Source organism: Apium graveolens, chromosome 4 (assembly GCF_009905375.1).
Source record: "Apium graveolens cultivar Ventura chromosome 4, ASM990537v1, whole genome shotgun sequence".
Taxonomy (NCBI): Eukaryota; Viridiplantae; Streptophyta; class Magnoliopsida; order Apiales; family Apiaceae; genus Apium; species Apium graveolens.
In genome coordinates this window covers 262,684,303-262,709,225 of record NC_133650.1, presented here as the reverse complement: position 1 = coordinate 262,709,225, position 24,923 = coordinate 262,684,303, and the positions used below count along the sequence as shown (strand labels likewise).

At 34.1% G+C, this 24,923-nt stretch overlaps 2 protein-coding genes across 2 annotated transcripts; one reads left to right on the top strand and one right to left on the bottom strand.

The window, feature by feature from the left end:
* Window positions 1-16,583: 16,583 nt before the first annotated feature.
* Window positions 16,584-17,243, bottom strand: LOC141719572 (uncharacterized). The gene has a single exon (XM_074521949.1). It carries the CDS (start codon window positions 17,241-17,243, stop codon window positions 16,584-16,586), a length of 660 nt encoding a protein of 219 aa, XP_074378050.1.
* Window positions 17,244-21,922: 4,679 nt separating this feature from the next.
* Window positions 21,923-23,044, top strand: LOC141719571 (uncharacterized). Its single transcript, XM_074521948.1, has one exon. It carries the CDS (start codon window positions 21,923-21,925, stop codon window positions 23,042-23,044), a length of 1,122 nt encoding a protein of 373 aa, XP_074378049.1.
* Window positions 23,045-24,923: the final 1,879 nt, after the last annotated feature.

The following is a 24,923-nucleotide window of genomic DNA, read 5'->3' as shown; positions in this document are numbered from 1 at the left end:
GGAAGAAGCCAGAAGGTTGAAAGAAGAAGCTAAAAAGTTAAAGGCTGACAAAAGAGCACAAGCAAAGCTTGAAAAATAGCTAAAGTCAAGTCAAGCTGAAGAAAAGAAAGAAATTGAAGACAAGGGTGAAGATGTAGGTATGGGGGACATGCTTAATGATGATGTGGAAGAAAGAAGCAAGGAAAGAAAGGAATGGCAGAAAGGGAACAGAAAGAAGGCCAATGAAAAAAGGAAGATTGTAGATGAAACTGAAGAAACCCAATCAAAATCCAAACCACTAGCTTCTATTCCTGAACCCATTGTGCCTGACCCCTTCATAAACATCCATGGTGAAACAATCACTCCTAAGGAGGAACCAATTGATTGGGACACCATCAAATTGCCCACTTTCTTAACCACTTCTCCACCATCAAAGAAACAGAAAAGAAAAATCAAATCAACACATCCTCTAACCTCAATCAAATTCACTCAGAAGCCTAAACCTAAGCCACAAGCCTCAAAGGATGATTATGTTCACATTTGTGACATAAAGGAATTTACAGACATTGAACTCTATCTGGATGAGCTGGAGGAAGTAAGGGGAATAGATGCCTACAGACAGCTTCCAGAAAGACTAGTGTTCAAATATAAAGGAAGTGGGGAAAGGACTTGGCCTCTTTACAGAATTCTGGATGAAGGCTATTCTACCTTGGTTAGAGTCTACTCAGCTATAAAAAGGGATTCTGGCTTTACCAGGACTGCCAAAACTGAGATTCTCAACAAGATTGCCAGCATAAGGAAAATTTGGTGGGAGCCCAATGCCTTGCCTAGAACATTACTCATCCCAGAGAGAGGAATTACAGTTCATAAATCACCTCATTGGTTGATGGAGTTCAGAGACAATAAAGGAGTCAGAAGATTTTTCAGACTTGAAGATCAGCTCAAGATTTCCAGTAATGAAACTCTCAAGGATATGCAATCTAAGTTGGACATCAATGAAGAAGATGAAGCTGAATTCTACAGACAACTCCAACTCTAAATAGAGGAGAATGACAGGAGGCTAGGGAAGAAAATAAGGGATCAAAGGAAAAGAAATTAATCTACTAAGGCTTAAGGAGCACCCTTGGAAACAATGTAATTCTTCAATTCTATCTCAGTATACACATTTTTGCAGCACTTTTGAATTTCTACTTTATTTCAGTTCATATGTTTGATAAGTGTTTTGTTATCATCAAGTTAAACCCAAATTTATGCCTACAGTTCTAGTAGACATAAATAGGGGGGGATTGTTAGGAATATGTGTATTAGTTTGATGATAAGTTAAACAAAACACTTAAGTAGAAATCTAGTGTTTGTAGCCTCAACGGATAAGACCATTTTGGCTATCCGTTGAAGGAGTATCTTTACTTAGAAATAAGTTTAGTATTGTAGCACATTTCATTCTCTGTATTTAAGTTGTAATTCTTAGATGTTGTGGGAAATTATCAGTCATGTTGACTACTAGTGGATATGCAAATAGGAGGGCTAATTGTAAATATTTCATGCCTTGTAATTTTGTATAAGTGAAGTAGTATCAACTGATATTAAAGGCCTTCAGCGGATGAGAAATAAAGCTTCAACGGATGTCTCTAAAGCTTCAACGGATAAAGCTTCAAAGGATAAAGTCATCAACGGATGAAAGCTTCAACGGATGCTTAGTTCAATAGCAGTTGATAGTGACAATTCATAAGCTGATAGAGGCACATGGGTTGACAGAGACAAACTGGAATATGGCAGCCTCTAGGAGGAATCAAGAAAATGCAGCATTTCCATTCTGGTGCAAACAAGGAAGTATTCAAAGATTCACAGCTAAACTTAAATTGCATTGGATAGAGAAATGAAGAAGAAACATGTGAAGAATCTTTTAATTGTATTTTACAGTTTTGTCTTCACTTGTAAACTTGGTGATATATAAACCAAGTAGCAGCTAGTAATTAGATGGTGAATTTTCCAGAGCTGTTTAGAAAAATCCAGAGAGAAAATCATCTAGTTTGTACTAGGACGCAGCTGTGATTTAATTCTTTGAATCACAGATTTTCTGAAATAAACATCTCTGGTGGTACAATAAATCCACCAGAAAAGTTTTTAAGTTCTTTGTGTTCTTTACATTTATGTTTGAATATATATCTGTATGTATTAGCTTCAAGCAATTCACACACATTTGTTCACTAAAACACTTAGCCTTAGAAACTGCTCAAAACTTGAAAAAGTTTTGAGATTTACATTCAACCCCCCTTCTGTAAATCTCATTGTTAGTCCACTGGGAATAACAAAGGCAATCCATCATCTTTATTTATATCATTATAGTTTACTCGTTTGATCATATGCATACATGAAATCACTATAATTCATCGCCAAACACCATAACACTCTCAAACTTGTTCTTCAATTTCCATTACAGAAAACCATACAAGCGTCTGTTGTTGCACAAAGGCACGAGTTTAACAAGGCGCCATCGGCAAGTCTGGGGTTAAATCAGAGACAACCCATATGGGAACATGTGGGAAGAATAGATGTGCGAGGAAGGTATAGTTTAAGTTTGGTTTAATTGGCCAGTCAGTGATTTATAAAGATTGATTTAGTCAGTTGATTATTTTATAAAAGATAACGACAGTTCTACATTTTGACGAAGAAAATAAATAGGAATAATAGTTCTTTATAAATTGCCAAGAAATCAAATCATTTTTCCACATTCAAAGATGAGAGCAATTGGTTTCAAGGGTTCACCATTTATATCGAATTTCGTTTGATAAAGACGATCATCAACGATCGTCCAAGGTATTGTATCTTTTCCCTTTTATTTTATGTACGTTTGTTTTTATACTTGGTTACATTATAAATATATAAATATTCTTTTTATCGCTCGGTCCACTTTGTGAGGAAAATTTTCGACCACCATCCATCAATAAGTCCCCGTGTGAAGAAAGTCATGGACTTTGATATAGGGCACACATATACATGTATTTTGTCTTGCACTAAACCGGGGGTATTCAAAAAAATACCCTCCCTAATTTTCGGAATGGGAATATGGTATGTGTATATTTTATCCTTCTCAGACCCCGCTATAAGCAGGATATACTAGGTATATTTGGTATAGTTATAAATAATGTATCGTATAAAATAGAAAAATTTAATATATATTAGTCCCATAATATTTTTATGCAATCCAACATAAAATTGAAAAAGTGTTCCATTAAATATTAGTTTAATATTAAAATTAAAATTTTCTTTTAATAAAATATATATTATAAATAATCTTAAATTTATCCAATTGACTTTGTTATGTTTAGAGAGAAAATGGTATGAAATTGATCCATTGAAAAATAAATACTCATATAGTTTGATCATTTTCTAGAAAACATATCTTGTTTTGATATTTGAAAAACACCAAAAGTATCTTTTCCAATTCTTATATTCCTATTTCAACAACTAGAGAATTTTGCCCCTTTTTATATATTTATTTCAACAACCATAGTAAGTTACTAATTTAGTATAAACTGGTGTTGCCTTGAAGAGAAATTTGCCCAGAAATTGTATAAAATGCTAGGGATGCAATATAAAATGCTAGAGAAATTTATATACTTTGATATCCCACTAGGGATGCATATAACAACTTGTATTATAAATTTCTACCCAACCAACTAAAGGATTGTGATTTCAATAGAAAGTTGTATTAATACTTCATTCCCATAAGTGTTAAAGCGTTGTAATCTCATTATCCAAACCTATAATATTTGCAGTTGCAACATATTTACCTCAATTAATTTCAGCAAAATATATCGAATCCCTCCATAAAAAACAAGTTTATATCAATGATTTGGATCATCTAAAAATCCAATATCAAACACATGCTTTTTCTTATATAATTTACGCTCAACTGAGAAGTGTCAACTGTTATCACTCGCTCATAATCTCATAGGTTTTATGCCTCCCAACCATCAATCCTAGATTGTCAAGAGAGAATCCAATGCAAATTTTGTAATAGAGACAACTAATTCTATCCATATGCCTCCATCTCCCTGTTTTCATATTAAATACAAGTTTCTCAATTCCCGCGGTTAAGCTTTGTTTTAGTCTATGCACCTGGATTGATACTATCATTTATGCCTCCATCTCCCTGTTTTCATATTGAATACAAGTTTCTATTTCCGCAGTTAAGCATTTGTTTTAGGTTGTGCACCTGGATTCATCAATTTCAAACATGGTCTTGTATTGCATCTGATTTGCTCTTTGAGCTTGAATTCGAACTAACTAGAATATTCAGGTCACTGGAAAAGGCTTCAACTTAGTTTGAAAAAGAATCAATATTTATGAAAACAACTCTATTTAGAAGTCTAAAATTTATAACTGTAGACTTTCAAATCAGAACAAAAGTTATTCTTAGAAGCCTACTGATCAACATTACTATCATCAAGGATCAATGATTTCTACTTCACAGTGTTAGTAAAAAATAACGGATTATATTTCTACAAATAAATCTATTGTTAATGGCGCAACATCTTCAATATACAAACCTAGTAAATTATACACAGATATGCTGCACTAGAAATAGAAACTGACAAAGTATCTTTAGAAATTGTGTTAATATATCTTAGTGCAGGTCATGTAAATTGTGCATGTTGATCTACAAACATGTCACCGGGTCCTTTATTTCGAAAAGCGAAGCAGATCTAGATTTTCTTGTATTCTCTCAAGAGAAAAACTGAATTCTTATTTTTAAGAACACGGATTTGTAGTACAACTCATTTGATTTTAATAAGAAATCAAGTAATTTTGATAAATTGTTTTGTGTTCACTGTATTAAATTATTTATCACTACAATCACCAATTAGCTGTTGAATTCCATAACCATAAACACCAAACTTTATTTTCAAGTTAGACACTTGTAAGAAAAATCAATAAAACACATTCATCCCCTTCTCTCTTGCACTTCATACCTAACATTGTTTGGTTTAATTGGCGCAATTTATAAAGATTAATTTAGTCATTTGGTGATTTATAAAAGACAACGACGGTTCTACATTTTGGCCAGGAAAATAAATAGGAATATCAGTTCATCATTAATTGCCAAAAAATAAAATCATTTTTCCATATTCACGGATGAGAAGAATTGGTTTTTAGGGTTCACATTTTTATCGGATCTCCCTTGGTAAAGATGATTATTAATGATCGTCTTAGGTATTATATCTTTTCCCTTTTATTCCATGTATGTATGTTTTATACCTGGTTATATTTTAGATAAATCAATATTCTTTTTCTCGCTCGATCCACTTGTGTGAGAAATTTTTTTGACCATTATTCATGGGTAAGTCCTATTTGAACAAAGTCATGGACTCAAATATATGTCACACATACACATATTTTGTATTACACTAAACCTAAATCAGGGGTTTTTAAGAAAATGACATCCCTATTTTTTTGAAATGAGGGCATGATTTGCATATATCTTATTCTCCTAAGGGCCCGTTCTAAGCGAGATATATTAAGTATGTTTGATTTAGTTATAAATAATATATCGGATATAAAAGAAAATTCTAATATAAATTAGTCACGTAATTTTGGCATGCAATCCGGCATAAAATTGAAACAGTGTTCAAATAAATATCAATTTAATGTTAAAATTAAAATTTTCTTTTAAATAACTTATATTAATAAATAATATTGAATTTATCCAAATAACCTAGTTATGTTTAGAGAGAAAATAATATGTAATTGATCCATCATTTTTTCAAAAAATTGGAATGGCAAAATAAATACTCGGATAGCTTGACCATTTTCTGAAAAATATAGCTTTTTTATATTTTAAAAACACGAAAAGTATCTTTTTCCGATACTTATACTCCTATTTCAACCAGAGAATTTAGCCCTTCTTATATACTTATTTCAACAACCATAGTAAGTTACTAATTTAGTATAAATGGTGTTGCATTGAAAAGAAATTTGTCCAGAAAACGTATAAAATGCTAAATTATTACTTTGATATCCCAATAGGGATGCATATAATGCAGCAGCTTGTATTATAAATTTCAATCTGGTTAACTAAAGGAATGCGATTTCAATAGAAATATGTATCAATACGTCATTCCCATAAGTGTTAAATATTTGCAGTTGCAGCATATTTTGATATTTTAAAAGAAATTTGTTCTACACTATTCAAAAATGGTGAGTTTTGGGATAATTATATTCTATAATATTTTGATTTGTTGTTACTTTTATGTTTAGAATTAACACCAACAAGATCAAGATGTCCACTGGAAGTGATAACGGAGAAAGAGATAGCAAAAATGGGGCCATTCAACTGGTTATTGATTAAATTCTTGAGCTTTACTGCTAACTTTTCACACTAACAGACATAATATTGATGATAATTAAATTCTATTAATTGGTGGATGTTTACATAGCTGCAGATGGCAACGCCAATGGTGGCAAGATGTAAAATGATTTTTTATAACATTGCAAGCAGTTAAGCTGATCAATGGGCAATTGTTGAAGTCTCCATTAACAAAGGTGAGGATAATATTGATGCTAGATCTTTCACTGCTCATACAAGTTTAGCAGTCATATGTGTTATGATCAAAATAAATAAGATTATAGGTTATATAACTTATAGCATTTCATATATTATTGAGTTTGGAGCAAAAAATGATGTGTTATGGACTCAATTGTTGCGAAAGTGGAGTTTGGATACTAATTTTTAGTATATATTATTTAATGAATGAAAGTCACATATTGATATTTTTTACCACCATTGTTAGAATATGAACAATTTTTTAAAATAGATTTAAATAAGCATAAGATGTTAATAAAATATTAGTTGCAGAAAATCGAAATGAATATAAATAAAATGGGACTATTGTAGGAGGGTTGAAGGCATATAGTTAAGCTTATGATGCAAGGAAAGGAACACAGTACTAACTTTCTTGCGGAGCCCTCTGACATAGAAAGAACTATAATGTGTTTAGATTGTCTGCTTCTGTTATGAGCAGGTGATTAAAATGAAGGATTTGAAACTGATATGTGCTCATACATTTCACGTACAATTCTTATAAATTTGTCTAGTTTACACAAGAATTATGTCATATGAGGTTGAATTGTTTTGGTTGTATATTTTTTACGGTGGGCCGTTTTTATTTTGATTAAAATGTTTGTAACATGAGATCTTGATATTTCATAGAAATAATTGCATCCAGAATGTCTGTCTCGGTAGTTTAAGCTTAAAAGAAAATAGTAAACTATGCTTTCATGCTGGGAATGTGCTAGGTTCCCAATATCACTGTGTTGTGCAATGAAGAAATTTTTTCCTTGGGTCATATTTCCAATATTAATATATGTTGTGATGGTATTTATTATAAAGGAATCATTGGCATATGCTAAATTTGATCTTGAGATGATGGATCCAATAATTGTTTTTGAATCTTTCGTATTGAATACTTGAATAGCTAGATTTTTATAATTTTAACAATTTTCTATTCCATAAAAGATAAACTAAAAGTCGTATCTAGGTATATGTTATTCATTTACTTGAATAATTAAAAAACTCTTGATTTTAAAATTGTATTATAATAATTTCATATTATACTTCTTATTAAATGCACTATTTATGTAGACAAAATTAAATGAAAGCATACTTTCATTTTATCTTTTGAAGTTAGAGGTGTTGGAAAATATGGGTATAAGTGTAATAACTCGAATTTTTGAGACTTTGTAAAAACGTTTAATGAATATTAACCCTGACGGACGGGGAAATTTTTTTATCCCACACTATGTTGTGCATGGGAAAATGAGTTTTAAAGTTGATATTATGATTATACGTACCAAATGAGTGTATATAAAGGCTATTAGTTTTCAAAGAAAATGAACTTTGAAAAACGACCATATTTACGAATCATCGAGGATTACGGGAATCACAATATAATTACGAATTTAAAACCCTACGAATTTATATCCAAGGACGATACTTCAAAACATAAGGAATAAATATGAAAGGATTTACGTCGTGAACCGTTTACGAGAAATTATTAGGAAAATGTTTCAGCGACGGACTAGCCTTACTTAAAGGTTACTCCCCGGTAAGACTTAATTACTTTTGGGTTGTAATAATTATCACTTTGTGGATTGACTTACTCTAGTAATGAATGGTTCGTTTCCAAGACAATAACCTATAAGTGTGTGTGTGTGATAAGTGTGGGGTCGTAAAGTGTGAGTAATTATGTATTATGATGCGAGGTATGTGGTATATAGTGTTCAAGATGGCATGGCCTCCTAGACCCCTGACCCCGAATTTTGGGGCGCCACAATAAGTCCCATATTGGTAAGTCATATTTTGAGCATTATGACTAAAAGATGTGTGAGATACGATGATATTCTCTTAATAATGGAAATTATTATTTTTCACTAGAATTTGGCTCAAATAGTATGACATAAATTATTTGATTTTGTTTTAGATTAACTGATATGGTGTATTTCTTGATATATTTAATCTGATTTTGTTTCAGATTATTTATGGAATATAGTAGCTTGCAAGTATTACACCGACTCCATAATTAATGATATTTAACTATGGAAAAGAGTAGTGGCGCACAAGTCTATCTACACCTATATAAACACCTCTAGGGCGTTAGGGTTATAACCCCAAAAATACATTCGCCTCAAAACGCAAAACCCTACCTCTCTCTCCTACGGTGATAATTTCTTGCTTTGTTTCAAGCTCGCTGAGAGTGCTGTTCTACATAACTGCAATATGTTTTATCCTGGGAGGCTTTTCACTCACACACGACGGTGAGGGTTAATAAGCATTAAGGAGACAGTTCTATACTCGGATTATATCCTTCTCTCCTCTTTTTCTGTTACTCTGTTTGTTCATTTTGTTCACACACACATACACATATTGGTTTATTTCTGCACAGATTGTATAACAATCTTAAAACTTATTATTTTGTTTAATCTGTGACTGACAAATCTATCTTGCGTGTTTTTGTTTAACAGACTAATGGAGAACGTGAATAATATGACTGGTAACGATGTGGTAGATCCCAACGCACAGATTATAACATCTGATGGGGATCACCAACCGCCGCTAAACCCTAACGCACAGGTACTGGTACCTGATGGGGGTCAGCCGCCGGTTGGACATGTGCCTTCAGGACATGTGCCTTGGGGAAGAACGTCTTGGGGATATACTGTCGTTGGACAGTTCCAGGTGCCTCTTGGGCAGAATACTGGTGTACAGACACCTGTTACGACTATTACATCTGTTACGCCTACGCATCCAGTAGCGCTTACTCATCCTGTTGTGCCTGCTGCACACGCTGAGAAACCTGAGAAGTTTAATGGATCGAACTTCAAACGATGGCAGCAAAAACAATATCTCAAGGAGGAAGTACCATTTTCACTGCTGAGAGTGATATGCAGACTATGTATGCTGCGGATGCCTGGAAGTACGCCGACTATATCTATCGAAACTATGTGCTAAACTGTTTGGCTAATTCATTGTATAATGTATACTGCTCGAAAATAACAGCTATGGTCTTTTGTGAATCACTTGACCATAAATATAAAACCGAGGATGCTGGGGCAAAGAAGTGGATCGTTGCTCGCTTTCTTGATTACAAGATGGCGGATTCTAAGACTGTGGTCAGTCAGGTGCAAAAACTACAAGTGATCATCCATGATATTCATACCGAGGGGATAATCATAAGTGAGTCCTTCCAAGTTGCTACTGTGATTTAAAAGTTGTCGTCTGGTTGGAAAGATTTCAAGAACTACCTTAAGCACAAACGTAAGGAGATGTCTATGGAAGATCTTATCGTTAAACTTCGTATCGAAGAAGACAACAGAGGATCCAAGAGGAAAACTAATGTTGCCACTGAAAAGGCAAACGTGGTGGAGCACCAGAGCTCCAAGCCCAAGAAGAACAATTTTGTGAAAGGGGGAAAGCTGGCACCCAAAGGAGGAATTCTGAAGCCGTCCAAGTTTCGAGGAAAGTGCTTCAACTGTGATAAAATGGGGCATAGGTTTGCCGATTGCAAGAAGCCCAAGAAGCCCAGCAAGAAGAAGGAAGCAAACATGATTGATAATGTGTCCAAGGAGACAGGTGATATAGACTTATGTGCTACAATCTCTGAAGTAAACCTCGTTGGCTCAAATCCAAGGGTATGGTGGATTGATACTGAAGCTACAAGGCATGTTTGCTCGGACAAGGCGATTTTCTCTAGCCTCAAAGTTTCTAATGCCGGTGAGAAGCTCTACATGGGGAACTCTGTAACTTCTACAATTGAAGGAGAAGGCACGGTGATTCTGAAGATGACCTCGGGAAAGAATCTGACTTTGAAGAATGTATTTATTGTGCCTGATATTCGCAAAAACCTGGTGTCTGGTTCTATATTGAATAAGCATGGCTTTCGCATTGTAATAGAGTCAAATAAAGTTGTTTTGTCTAAGAGTGGTATGTTTGTAGGTAAGGGTTATGTAATCGATGGGCTTTTTAAGCTCAATGTTATGTCCATTAAGGACGCTAATGAAATGAAGAATTCTTCTGCTTACTTGCTTGAGTCTCCTAATTTATGCCATGCTAGATTAGGACATGTTAATTACGACACTTTACGAAGGTTAAGTGTAAAAGAATATATACCAAAATTAACAATTGATCTAAAACACAAGTGTCATACTTGTGTTGAGGCAAAATTAACGAGATCATCATTTAAACGTGTGGAAAGAAACACCAAAGTTCTAGACCTAATACATAGCGATTTATGTGATTTAAAATTCGCTCCAACAAGAGGAGGAAACAAGTATTTTATTACATTCATAGATGACTGTACAAAATACTGCTATGTATATTTGCTGAAAAGCAAAGACGAAGCTATAGCTAAATTTAAAATCTATAAGGAAGAAGTTGAGACACAACAATCTGAGAAAATCAAAACAATACGAAGTGATCGTGGAGGTGAATATGTTGAAACCTTTGGGGAATTCTGTTCACAATATGGTATAATCCATGAGGTCACTGCACCATACTCCCCTCAGTCAAATGGTGTGGCTGAGAGGAAGAATCACACTCTTAAAGAGATGATGAATGCGATGTTGTTAAACTCTGGACTTCCGCAGTCGATGTGGGGGGAAGCCATCTTAAGCGCAAATAATATCTTAAATATTACGATGCGCAAGAATAAGGATGTAAGTCATTATGAATTATGGAAGAAGAAGAAACCAAGTTATCAACACTTGAAAGTGTAGGGGTGCCTTGCAAAGGTACTAATCCCTACACCTAAAAAGGTGAAGATTGGTCCAAAGACTGTGGATTGTATCTTCATCGGATATCCTCAACATAGCACTTCATATCGGTTTCTCGTTCATGAATCTAAGATTCCTGATATTCAAAAGAATACCATTATGGAATCAAGGAACGCCTCATTCTTTGAGACAACGTTTTTATATAATCCAAGAAACGAATAACCTACGACGTCTAAACGAACTCATGAGTCTATAGATGATAATAATGAGAGTGAAGAGAGTGAAGACGGAAATGTGGGGGTTGTGAGAAGGAGCAAAAGACAACATACGATAAAATCCTATAGTTATGATTTTATGACCTATTTGCTCGAAGAAGGTGATCCAAAAACCTATAAGGAAGCGGTTACCTCACCGGATGGGCCTATGTGGAAAGAGGCCATCAAGAACGAAGTTGATTCGATTATGCAGAATCATGCTTGAGAATTAGTAGATTTTCCAACCGGTTGTAAACTATTAGGTAGCAAGTGGGTGTTCAAGAAAAAGTTGAAAACCGATGGCACTATCGATAAGTATAAGGCGAGACTTGTAATCAAAGGATACAAGCAACAGAAAGGCCTTGATTACTTCGATACATATTCTCCTGTAACGAGAATAACATCCATAAAGATGATGTTTGCTATTGCTGCAATGCGAAATCTAACAGTATATCAGATGGATGTGAAAATAGCTTTTCTAAATGGGGATATAGATGAGGAAATCTATACGGAACAACCTGAAGGATTTGTTGTCCCTAGACAAAATCATAGAAAAGTTTCATAAGGACGACTTTGAGAAAGCTAGGACACCTGTGGATATGACTTTACATCTATCCAAGAATAAAGGTGTAGGAGTCTCCTAAGTGGAATGCTCGAGAATAATCGGAAGTCTGATGTACCTTATGAGTTGTACAAGACCTGACATTGCATACTCAATTAGCATGTTGAGTAGATTTATGAGTAATCCGGGAGCTGATCACTGGAAAGCAATCATAAGAGTACTAAGGTATTTAGGGGAACTCGAGACTATAGACTGCAATATGGCAGATATCCAGCAGTATTAAAGGGATATATTGACACAAACTGGATATCTAGCAAGAAGGCACTAAAGTCTACGAGTGGCTACGTATTTACATTAGTCGGAGCGGCAGTATCATGGAAATCCTCCAAACAAACGGTGATAACTCATTCCACGATGGAAGCTGAGTTCGTGGCACTAGATAAATGTGCTCAAGAGACTGAATATCTATGCCAGTTTCTGGAGGATATTCCAAGATGGCCAAAGCCTGTGACTGCAATAGGGATATATTGTGATGGTCAATCCGTTATTGGCAGAGCACAGAGCACGATGTATAATGGAAAGTCCTATCATATACGACGAAAACATAGTTCCATTAGACAATTAATCTCAACCGGAATTATTACCATTGACTATATATCGTCAAAGGATAATATCGTGGATCCGCTAACCAAAGGGTTATTAAGAGAAGTGGTTGAGAAATCATCGAGAGGAATGGGCCTTAGGCCTATTGCTTAACGGCATCATGGTGGACACTCAACCATTGCTGACTGGAAATCCCAAGAACTTGGTTCATTGGGACAACTAAATCATGATGACCAAATCACTGTGGGGGTAACCCCTGGCATGTTCCTATGATGAAAAACAGTGAGACCCGTAAGGTATGAGGTTAAGTTTTGAGCTTTTAATGATCTTTGATGAATACATGAAGTTCAAAAGTGAACACATCGAATTCAGTTGAGTAAACGCGGGTTACTCTATAAGATAAAGATCACCTATGTGGAAGAGAAGTGGGGCCACTTCAAAGGAGAATTGCGAGGCACAATTCTTTAGAAACTCCTGCAGAACCAGGACGATGTTCCATGGCCAAAATGGACATACCCATGAGAGTTGAACGAGTCTGAAAATATATAGTGATAAGTATATCATCGTTTACACAAACGGTCGAACAGTTCAAGGATAAGTACTTCCACTGTCTACTAGTAAAGTCGACATATTTACTTGAGCGAAGGTTCAAGGAGCATTCTCTACCTATCGTATGCTATATCAGATCGAAGAAATTATCACCAAGTCAAACCTTGTGTTTGTCTATCTGTCTGGTGTGTGCTATTAAGATCACCAATCTCACCCATGTGGGGGATTGTTGGAAAATATGGGTATAAGTCCCATATTGGTAAGTCATATTTTGAGCATTATGACTAAAAGATGTGTGAGATATGATGATATTCTCTTAATAATGGAAATTATTATTTTTCACTAGAATTTGGCTCAAATAGTATAGCATAAATTAATTTGATTTTGTTTCAGATTAATTGATATGGTGTATGTCTTGATATATTTAATCTGATTCTGTTTCAGATTATTTATGGAATAGAGTAGCTTGCAAGTATTACACCGATTCCATAATTAATGATATTTAATTATGGAAAAGAGTAGCGCACAAGTCTATCTACACCTATATAAACACCTCTAGGGCGTTAAGGTTATAACCCCAAAAACACATTCGCCTCTAAACATAAAACCCTACCTCTCTCTCCTCCAGTGATAATTTCTTTCTCTGTTTCAAACTCGTTGAGAGTGTTGTTCTACATAATTGCAATCCGTTTTATCCTGGGAGGCTTTTCGCTCGCACACGACGGTGAGAGCTAATAAGTTTTAAGGAGATAGTTCTGCACTGGACTCAAATTATATCATTCTCTCCTCTTTTTCTGTTACCATGTTTGTTCATTTTGTTCACATACATACACATATGGGTTTGTTTCTGCACAGATTGTATAAGAGGAGGTGCCATGCCAAATAGAGCATCCATCTTCTTACTTACAAGCCTCGTACTTTAATTTAGAAAAGAATTTAAACAAAAACATATTTTTTCTCATAATTCTGTATTTTTTCTTGAGAAAGTATAACGGATATTATACTATTATTATCAGCAAGTGTCTCATGTAGTAAAACAAAGAGTTATTAGTGCCTCATAGGGGATAGATAGTACTAATTATACGGGATCTGGCCACTTCATCTTATTTGTGTTGTGGCATGTTATGTATTCATAAAATGTTCCATACTTTTTTAAGGAATATATGTTTTTAAATTAGTACTCCCTCTATCCCATTCATTTTTATACACTTTCCTTTTTTTGATGTCCCATTCAATTCTATACATTTCAAACTTACCAAAAATAGTAAAAAATTTATAATATAAAAATCAACTACACCCACTACTTTCTCCCACAACACTCACTTTATTCATTAAATATTGAATGATCCCACCACTTTAACCAACTTTATATTTTTTTTCACTAAATTACCATTTTTCTTTCTCTCTCATCCACTATCTTAACAAAAGTAATACTATTTTATTATGTTTCTTGTCCTCCGTGCCCAAACCATTTGTATACAAATGGCTGGGACGGAGGGAGTACATCTTAATGACCTATTGACTAAGTCTAAATTTTTGTTCAAAACTTAATATTTGCAGGATTGGAATGTTTACCGGAAGAAGTGGTTTAAGGATCTGAGATTCTAAAGCTCTTTTATGGGTGGTGGTGAAACTCAGTAATGCTCAAGTACATTCAACATGTTGCATCGTGCTTTAGCCATTTTCTCAAATAATTCCTTGGCTAAATCAAAATCATTTATTTAAATTATTGTATGTTGGTAAATCTTATAAAAATATGTACATACATATGATTAGCGGGATGTGATACTTGTTGGTTCTTATTTCTTACACGTTTATTAGCAGTAGCAAGAAATATACCTATATTAGGTGGTAAATTTGTTGGAGTATTCAGTAAAAACCTATATTAGGTAGTAAATTTGTTGGAGTATTAAGTGAATGGGTTTTACTGGTTGTGAAGACTGAATAGTGATGATAATCCAGCCCCAGAGGTGTAATGCTGTTCTATGAAATGTTAGATGAATGGCTTCTGAAGACACTCAATATCAAATCTGAAACGGATATATAAATAATTGTAGTATATAAAAATACATTATTATAGTACGCTAATCAAAATTGGGTTTCTGTATTTATTATAATAATCTGTTATCCAAATAAAAAAAATTATATACAAAGAAATTTAAATAATAAAAATAAAATATTAATTTATAAAAGTCGCGCGCAACGGACAAAAATTACTAGTTTAGTATAAATGGTGTTGCATTGAAAAGAAATTTGCCCAGAAAACGTATAAAATGCTAAATTATTACTTTGATATCCCACTAGAGATGCATATAATGCAGCATCTTGTATTATAAAATTTAATCCGGTTAACTAAAGGAATGCGATTTCAATATAAAGATATATTAATACTTCATTTCCATACGTGTTAAAAGCATTGTAATCTCAGTATCCAAACCGCTAATATTTGCAGTTGCAGCATATTTGCCTCCATATATTTCAGCAAAATATGTTAAATCCCTCCATAAAACACAAGTCTATATGTCAATGACTTGGATCATCCAAGAATCCAATATCAAACCCATGCTTTTTCTTATGGGTGTTATGCCTCCCAGCCTTCAATCCCTGATTGTTAAGAAAGAATCTAATGCAAATTTTGTAAGAGAGACAATGATTCTATCCTTATGCATCCATCTCCCTGTTTTCATATTAAATACCAGTTTCTATTTTCGCAGTTGATGCATCCATCTCCCTGTTTTCATATTGAATAAATGTTTTTGTTTCCGTAGTTAAGCATTTGTTTTAGGCTATACACCTGGATTCATCCATTTCAAATATGATCTCGAATTGCATCTGATTTTGCTCTTTGAACTTGAATTCGAACTAACTAGAATATTCAGGTTGTGGAAAAGGCTTCAACCAATTTGAAAAAATAATCAATATTAGAGAAAACAACTCTTTTAGAAGTCTAAAATTTATATGTCTACTTTCAAATCAAGGCAAAAGTTATTTTTAGAAGCCTCCTCATCCGCATTACTATCATCAAGGATCAATGACTTCTACTTCACAGTGTTAGTAAAAAACAACAGACAATATTTCTACGAATAAATCTACTGTTAATAACAAAGCAACATCTTCAACAGATCAAATTGAACAATTCATACCCCTGTGCAACTGATGCTTAGTTCATTTCACACATATCTAATACATAAGCATACAACACATACATAAAGTCTCAGCTCGCACCTGAGAACAATTTTAGCGTGAAAACACATATTCATTAGGTATATTGCTCTGCAAAATTTAAAAAGTGCGGAACAATTATTCTTGCTTGCATATGTAACTTGAAAGAGTTAGTACAGAAAATTTACGAACATTACGAAAAATTAATCTCGCAAGCGATCCAATGCCTTAACAGCAGCCTTACATTCCGGCTCGACTCGAATCGCGCTCTCATAAGCTTCCGCAGCCTTATCCTTCATCTCCTTCTTCTCATAACACTCTCCTAACAACACAAACGCCTTCCAATTCGCACTCTTCAACTTGACAGACTCAACCAAATCCTCCACAACCGAGTCCTCAACTCGGTCCTTTCCACTCACTCCAATTCGCAACTCAGCTCGCTTAAACAACGCATCGCCTCTCTCCTCACTCTCCAACGACTTCACCGCCAGCGGCGACAACGCGACGTTAATCGCATCGATCGCCGACGTCTTAAACCCTAGCAAATCGAGCGCTAACGCCTTCAGTATATGCGAAGCGGCGTCGTTCGGATCCAAAGCGATCGACTTATCGGCCTCGTCGACGGCGAGTTTCGCGGCGGAGAGGTCTTTACTGGATCGAGATTTGGCGAGGAGCTGAGCGCCGGCGACGAAGTGACGGCGAGCTTCGACGTTGGATTTGTTTTTGGAACGAAGCTTGGAGATGTAAAATTGAGGCAGTTTGTATAACAATACAAAGATGCCGAGAATTAAAATCGCAGTCACGCCTTGGATTAAAATATCTGCGATGAACTTGATTTTTTCTTCTCTCTTGACGAAATCCATTTTTAGCGAGAAAGTTGAGTTTGTTCAGATTTTTTTGTAGAAGGGCCGCCTATACAAGATCGTAAAAATGTGGACACAATGGTCAAAGATGGTTAAATTTCTTGTTGTCTTCAACACCACACAATCTCAAAAATTACATAAATTACACCTTGAAAATATTGTGCGATATAGTGCAGTTTGAGCATTTTATTTATTCAAAAAATTAATATTTTCATTTAAATATAATAAAATTTTAATTAATAAAAAGCTAAAAATAACATGTTCTTGACTAAAAATATATTATGTCGGTAATTTGTAATATGTAAACTAATTTATATAACACAAAATTATAATAAATAAGAAATAAATCTATAATATATATATATATTATAAATAAATTTATATTTATATATATGAAATTTTGGTGCAGTACGGTTTGAAATATAATATTAAAATATTAAAACGTAAACCGCACTGTAATGCACGGTTTGTCAAAAACTCAAATCGTAACCGTATCATACAAAATTAAAAACCGTATTTTACAAAATATTATGGCCGATCTATGCAGTTTGTATGATCTGGTGATCACCCCTAATGCAAAATGACAAGACTTGTCAAAAAGGAATCATGTAAAGTAATGATGTAAGCGATTTGATTTAGTGCGTTTGAATCGTGACATGTGGGGGTTTTCTGAAATTACCAACCACAATCACAAATGACATAGTAATAAATTCAGATTATAAAATAGTGAAAATATGTACATTTTTATCTCTGTGTGGTATAAGCTTATCAAGAATATATACATAATACAGAGTGTTATTCCAACATTTATTAGCGAATTTAACATACACACACAAACAAATTGTAAATGCAATATATAATCAAACATTGAGTATCATTCTAATATTTATGAGCGGATCTAACTCACATATACAGCCAATTTTAAATCCAAATAATACAAATTAAATTTTAATTTTTGCCAACCAAAACCTGAAACTCATTTACCATAAGAAATCGAAACTCAAAACTCAAAACTCATTAACCACCGCAAGGGTTTCGTTAAAGAGTCGATAACTATCCTCTTGGTCACAAGTTCGAATCTCACGGGAGGAAATTTATAATTATGCGCGGCTGCGAGTTATCTACGATAAAAAAAAGTCACTAAATTGTTAGAGCATATCTGATAAATAAAAAACCTGAGCTAGAAATGTGTCAAAGATACCATAAATAAATATTATAGGTATTATATCAAAATTAATCCACTCCAACTATTAGCTAAAATTTTAGCATACCTCCCTATATTAGCTATATTTGTCGATAAGGGTGAGCAAATCGACCGAACCGGACCGGACCAAACCGCTTTTTATGGTTTTTTCGGCGGTTCGACTTGGTTTAGGTTTAGTATGAATAAAAACCGTTATTTTACGATTCAACCTGGTTTCATCTCCAAACCGGACAGTTAAGGTCGAACCGGACCGTTTCAATATATATTAATATATTTATTATAATTATAAACCATTTTTATGTATATATATATTAATTACTTAAGTTTATTTTATACTTTATATATTTATTTTATAATTAATATCTTCAAATTTGTATTTTACATGTAATATTTGTATTCTAAATTTTTTTAAAAAAATAAATTTTATATTTATGTATTTAGTTAGGTTTCAAACCGTTAACGACCGAACCGGACCGTTAACTTGCGGTCTGGTCCGAAATTTTAAATGGTATGTTCCGGTCTGATATTCTGTAAAACCGTTATATATGGTCCCGTCCGATTTGATCGTAAAAACCGACCAAACCGACCATTGCACAACCCTATTTGTCGAACATGCACAGACCTGTAGTTAAATTACACATAATCTATTTACCATATTAAAATTATGCATTCTATTTTTAAAAACTTAAAATGATAAACATTTACTATTTTAAAAATATAATCAATCATTATAGTCAACTCTATTGAAGTAAATCAGTTGACATGTTCGATAAATTTTACATAGTACCTGTTTGGCGGAGAACTTAAATGGACTAAATGATCATTCACATTTTAAAAGGACTGTTTGGCGAACGATAGAAATATGAGTAAATGATCATTCACATTTTAAAAGGACTGTTTGGCGAACCATAGAAATGCTCATATTTGATATAAGAAAGTCAATAATTTGAATGTTAGATAGAGTTAGAGCGGACAATTTAGTACACGACACGTGAACACTACACGAAACGACACAAAAAATACGAATATGGGTTTAACTTTTAGTATACGAAACACGAATGTACACGAACACGAAATTACACGATAGATTTAGTGTCGGATATGAGTTTCAATTTAGGTACACGAAAGTACACGAGATAAATATATTTATAAATTAATATATATAATACATGCATATATTTATGTATATAATATAAATATTTACAAGTTAATACTATGTAATATATATATATTTATTTATATATACTCTCCATATTTCATTAAATTATACATTAAAATAGATTTTTTATATATTATATGTATATATATATTATAATAATTTTTTATTTAATATACACGAAAAGTACACGGAAAGTATACGACACGATTCGAATCGGATATGAATTTCACATATGGATACACAAAATTATTCCGGGTCGGATATGACTTTCATGTTTACGTACATAAAACACGAAATTATACGACACAAAAGTATACGACACGCCCGATTACCCGCTCTAGATAGAGTGTACATTCCCCACTCATTGATTGCTTTCCTGCATTTATAAGATGAGCGATAGCTAAACAATTTTTTTTAGTTATTGTATTAATTTTATACTTATGTTTTGAAATTATTATATTAATATTTAAATTTTATGTTCATTTAAAATCTTAAAATGATAGCTAGTTATCTTTTTATTTTAATTTTATTTTAGCGCGTTCTCATCCTATAATTTTTTTAACCGAGTGAATATTATATATTATTTGTTTTAAATCGAAACTGTTATACCGACCAAACTAAATTCAACTAATTATATGCTTTTTATTATTTTAGGTGGGATGAATAGTGTAAAGTAAATATTTATATCCTGAGGTCATTATTTTTATTTTTGATTATTTTTATTTATATTAATGTATTAAAATTATTAATTAACTAATTAGTAATTTATATTTTAATTTTTTTTAAATTATAAGTTATGATTTACTGAACAACTTATCAACTTATAAGTAACATATACTCAAATTTATCCAAACACCTAAATAACTTATAAGTTACAATATTTATATAACTTATGTGACACTTTTCAACTTTAAATTATAAGTTACATTTTAAAAAAATTTCAAACAGGTCCATAAATATTATTTTATGTTATTTTAGCCAACCATTTTAGCTAACAGTATTAGAGATGCTTTTAGTAGCACATAAAATTTTCTGCACCAACACGAAAACAAGCTCCATGTATTACAAAAATACACGCATTATTTCTTTTTTCTCTTTCGTATTTTATTGAATTTTCTCTAATGTGTCAACGGGTACATAATAGAATATTTGATATTATTTTCTTATCCGTCTTGTGGACAAAAATACTCATGAAATAATCAGCTTGTAAACAATGTATATAAATGTTAGTATTCCGTGACTATGAGCAAAAGACCATTTCTTTATTCATCAAACACACACCTACTCATTTTGTTTTCGCTAAGCAAGCCACACCTAGTCATCCAAGGACTACAAGTTCTGCCTCCTCGTAAAGTTTTTTTTCGCATTGTTGTTACAAATATCATCAACTTTTTCTAAAAAATTCTTTAAACCTTAGAAATACTTTAATAAAAATGCTTTAAACCTTAAAACTACTCTAAAAAAAATGTTCCCGTACTTGGGAGAAAAGCTTCTTTTCAATTTATGTAATAATCAGTTATTGATATCAGACTAAAAGTATTATGTTTTTTTAAAAAACTTTTACATGAAAATATGTACATATCAAAATATTACTAAACTGTTTTTACTAACATTTTTTTCTCAGTTTCTCTAATATCAAAACAATTCCAAACAGAGCCATCCTCTTTCTTCTGTCAGCTTTCAATACAAATCGTTTCTTCATAAAGAGTGAATCTTGTATTTACATTCAATTTTGGGGAGTAAATATTATTTTAATCAAGTAAATTACATATATTATTTATCTTTTATACAGTAACAATTAACAAAGTTATCTTCTAGGATAACTTTGCTTTCATGATCAACGAGTCTTCTATATTAGCATTTCAAAAATGTTCCCACGTTGACTTCTAAATTACTATATAGACCTTGAAGTACAAGAGGCAGACTTCAAGCTGGAATGATCTCGCCAGTCCCCATGTCACTAATTGACTGGAAAGAGTCAGTGATCTAATACTGTTGGTTTTATTTAGTTTGTGTTTGTTTGAATAAGTCATGTCCCGTTGCTTGTTTTTAGGAGATTACCTGATTTAGAGTTCATGTAGGTGTAGGTTTGTTATTTCCTTGTTTTTCTGGCTTATTGTTGATGCACGTTGCTGTACACGTTGTAAGGCTTGGCTGCTATAAAAGCCATGGTTTCTTTCATGAATATTATTATTCTGTTTTATGATTACATTAGTGCAAACATTAATTTATTTTCATCATATGGTATCAGAGCAAATACAGTGTGAGCAAGGTTAAGAAAAGTGAGTGTTTGAGAGGAAAAACACTAAAGGAAAAATGGCAGAACAAGGCAATTTTAATGCACCAGCTGTTCCGAAATTCGATGGAGATTACGACAATTGGAGCTTAGTCATGGAGAATCTTCTGCGTTCAAAGGAGTATTGGAGCGTCATTGATCCAGGTTTTGATGATCTAAAAAAACTTGAAACTCCGAATGCAACACAGAAGGCTGCCCTTGAAGAAGCAAAACTCAAGGATCTGAAAATGAAGAACTACCTGTTTCAGTCAATCGACAAGACCACTCTGAAAACGATCACCCAGAAAGAAACTGCTAAACAATTATGGGACTCTATGAAGGTCAAGTACAAAGGCAGTGCTAGGGTGAAGCGTGCACAACTACAACGGTTACGAAGGACGTTCGAAGTTTTGGAGATGAAAGCTGGAGAAGGAGTGACAGGATATTTTGCAAGAGTCATGGAGACAGTCAACGACATGAGAAACTGTGGAGAAACAATGAATGATGTCAAAATTGTTGAAAAAATTCTTCGCAGTCTCACGGAGAATTTTAATTATGTGGTTTGCTCTATCGAAGAATCAAAGGATATTGATGCTCTTACAGTGGATGAGTTGCAGGCATCATTGCTTGTTCATGAACGCAAGGTGACTGAGAAGAAAGTTGAAGAACAGGTTTTGCAAGTTGAAAACGAGCCAAGGAGTGCTCGAGGAAGAGGAAAGTGGACATCTCAACGAGGAGGAAGCAGTGTCAGAGGACGAGGGAGAGGCAGATCATATGTCAATAGGTCAGCCATTAACTGCTTTCGTTGTGGAAAATTAGGTCACTACCAATTTGAATGTACAAGCCTGGAGAAAGGGGCCAATTATGTTGAGTTTAATGAAGAAGAAGAGCTACTCTTAATGGCACACACAAACATGGGTGGTGTTGACAGCGATGGGGTATGGTTTCTTGACTCTGGGTGCTCGAATCATATGACAGGAGAAAAATCATGGTTCAATGAACTTGACGAAAGCTTTAGAACCACTGTTAGATTGGGAAATGGTTCGAAGATGGATGTCCAAGGAAAGGGGAAGATCAAAATTGAGGTGGAAGGAATAACACAAGTGGTGACTGATGTTTACTACATCCCAAATCTGACCAGCAATTTATTGAGTGTGGGATAACTACAAGAGAAACAGCTGACAATTGTCATAAAAAATGGAGTATGCAAGATCTATCATCAGCAAAGAGGAATGATCGTAGAAGCACGAATGACGGCTAATCGTATGTTCTTGATTAATGCAAAAAGGAAGCAAATGTCTGGAAGCTGTTTCAAGATAGAAGAAGAAGATGTGGGAATCCTTTGGCATAGGAGGTTTGGACACTTAAACAAACACTCCATTCAAATTATGCAAAGGAAAGGAATGGTGGAAGGGTTACCAAAAATCAAGGACACAATCAAGGTGTGTACGATATACAACATAGGGAAACAACAGCGAGGAAAATTTCCAAAGAAAAGCAAGTGGAGAGCAGCAGGGAAACTGGAACTAATACATGCAGACTTGTGCGGACCAATCACTCCAGTTTCTAACAGTGGTAAGAGATATCTACTGGTATTTGTTGATGATTTCTCGCGAAAAACTTGGATATACTTTCTTGTAGATAAAGCTGAAACCTTTGAAACTTTCAAAGTCTTCAAAAACTGTGTCGAAAAGGAAGCTAAAACTGTCATTCGAGGACTACGAACGGATAGGGGTGGCAAGTTCAATTCAGAAAAATTCAACAAGTTTTGCAGAGATCAAGGAATAAAACGACAACTGACTGCAGCATACACTCCTCAACAAAACAGAGTGGCAGAGCGGAGAAACAGAACTATCATGAACATGGTTCGTTGTCTACTCTCAGAAAAGGAAATGCCAAGATATTTGTGGCCAGAAGCAGCAAGGTGGACAGCTCATGTGCTAAATCGAAGTTTTACAAAGGCAGTAAAAGACATTGTGCCTGAGGAAATGTGGACAGGAATCAAGCCAGGAGTTGGTCACTTCAGAGTTTTTGGCTCAATAGGTCATGTGCATGTTCCTGAGCAGAAAAGGATAAAGCTTGACGATCGCAGTTACAGATGTGTCTTGCTTGGAGTGAGTGATGAAGCAAGTGAAACAAAAGCCTATCGACTTTTTGATCCAATTACAAAGAAGATTGTTATTAACAGGGATGTCATATTTGATGAAAACTCTAAGTGGGAGTGGAATCTACACAACTCATCAGAGCATAATGTTCTTGCTTGGGGAGATGACGGAGTTTGTGAAGAAGAAGAAACTGATGAAGACAATAGTGATGCAGAATCAGAAGAAGGAAATGAAGGGGATAATGGTGACAATGTTGAGGATGAAACAGAGGCTTCACAGACAAGAACTCAAAGAGTAAGGAAAGAACCTGGATGGATGCGTGATTTTGCAAGCGGAGAAGAACTAGATGAAGAAGAATTCACAAACTTTGCTCTAAATGTTTGCTATGCTGATCCAGTAAGCTACAATGAAGCTGCAAAAGAAGAAAGGTGGAGGAATGCAATGAAGTCTGAAATTCAGTCAATAGAAAAGAACAACACCTGGGAGCTTGTAAGCCTGCCATCTCATGCAAAGAAAATTGGGGTTAAATGGGTGTACAAAACAAAGCTGAATGCAGAAGGAAAGGTTGAAAAATGCAAGGCCCGGTTAGTTGCTAAAGGGTATGCGCAAACTGCAGGAGTAGATTACACTGAAGTATTTGCACCAGTTGCTCGTTGGGATACAATCAGAAGTATTTTAGCAGTAGCAGCTCAGAAAGGATGGTGTGTTCATCAACTAGACGTCAAGAGTGCCTTCTTGTACGGTGAATTAAAGGAGGAAGTTTATGTAGATCAGCCTGAAGGGTTCATCAAAGTAGGGGAGGAAGACAAAGTTTATCGATTAAGAAAGGCTCTCTACGGTCTAAAACAGGCGCCAAGAGCTTGGTTCAGAAGAATTGAGAGTTACTTCTTGAAGGAAAGATTCCAGAAAAGCAACTATGATCACACTTTGTTCTTGA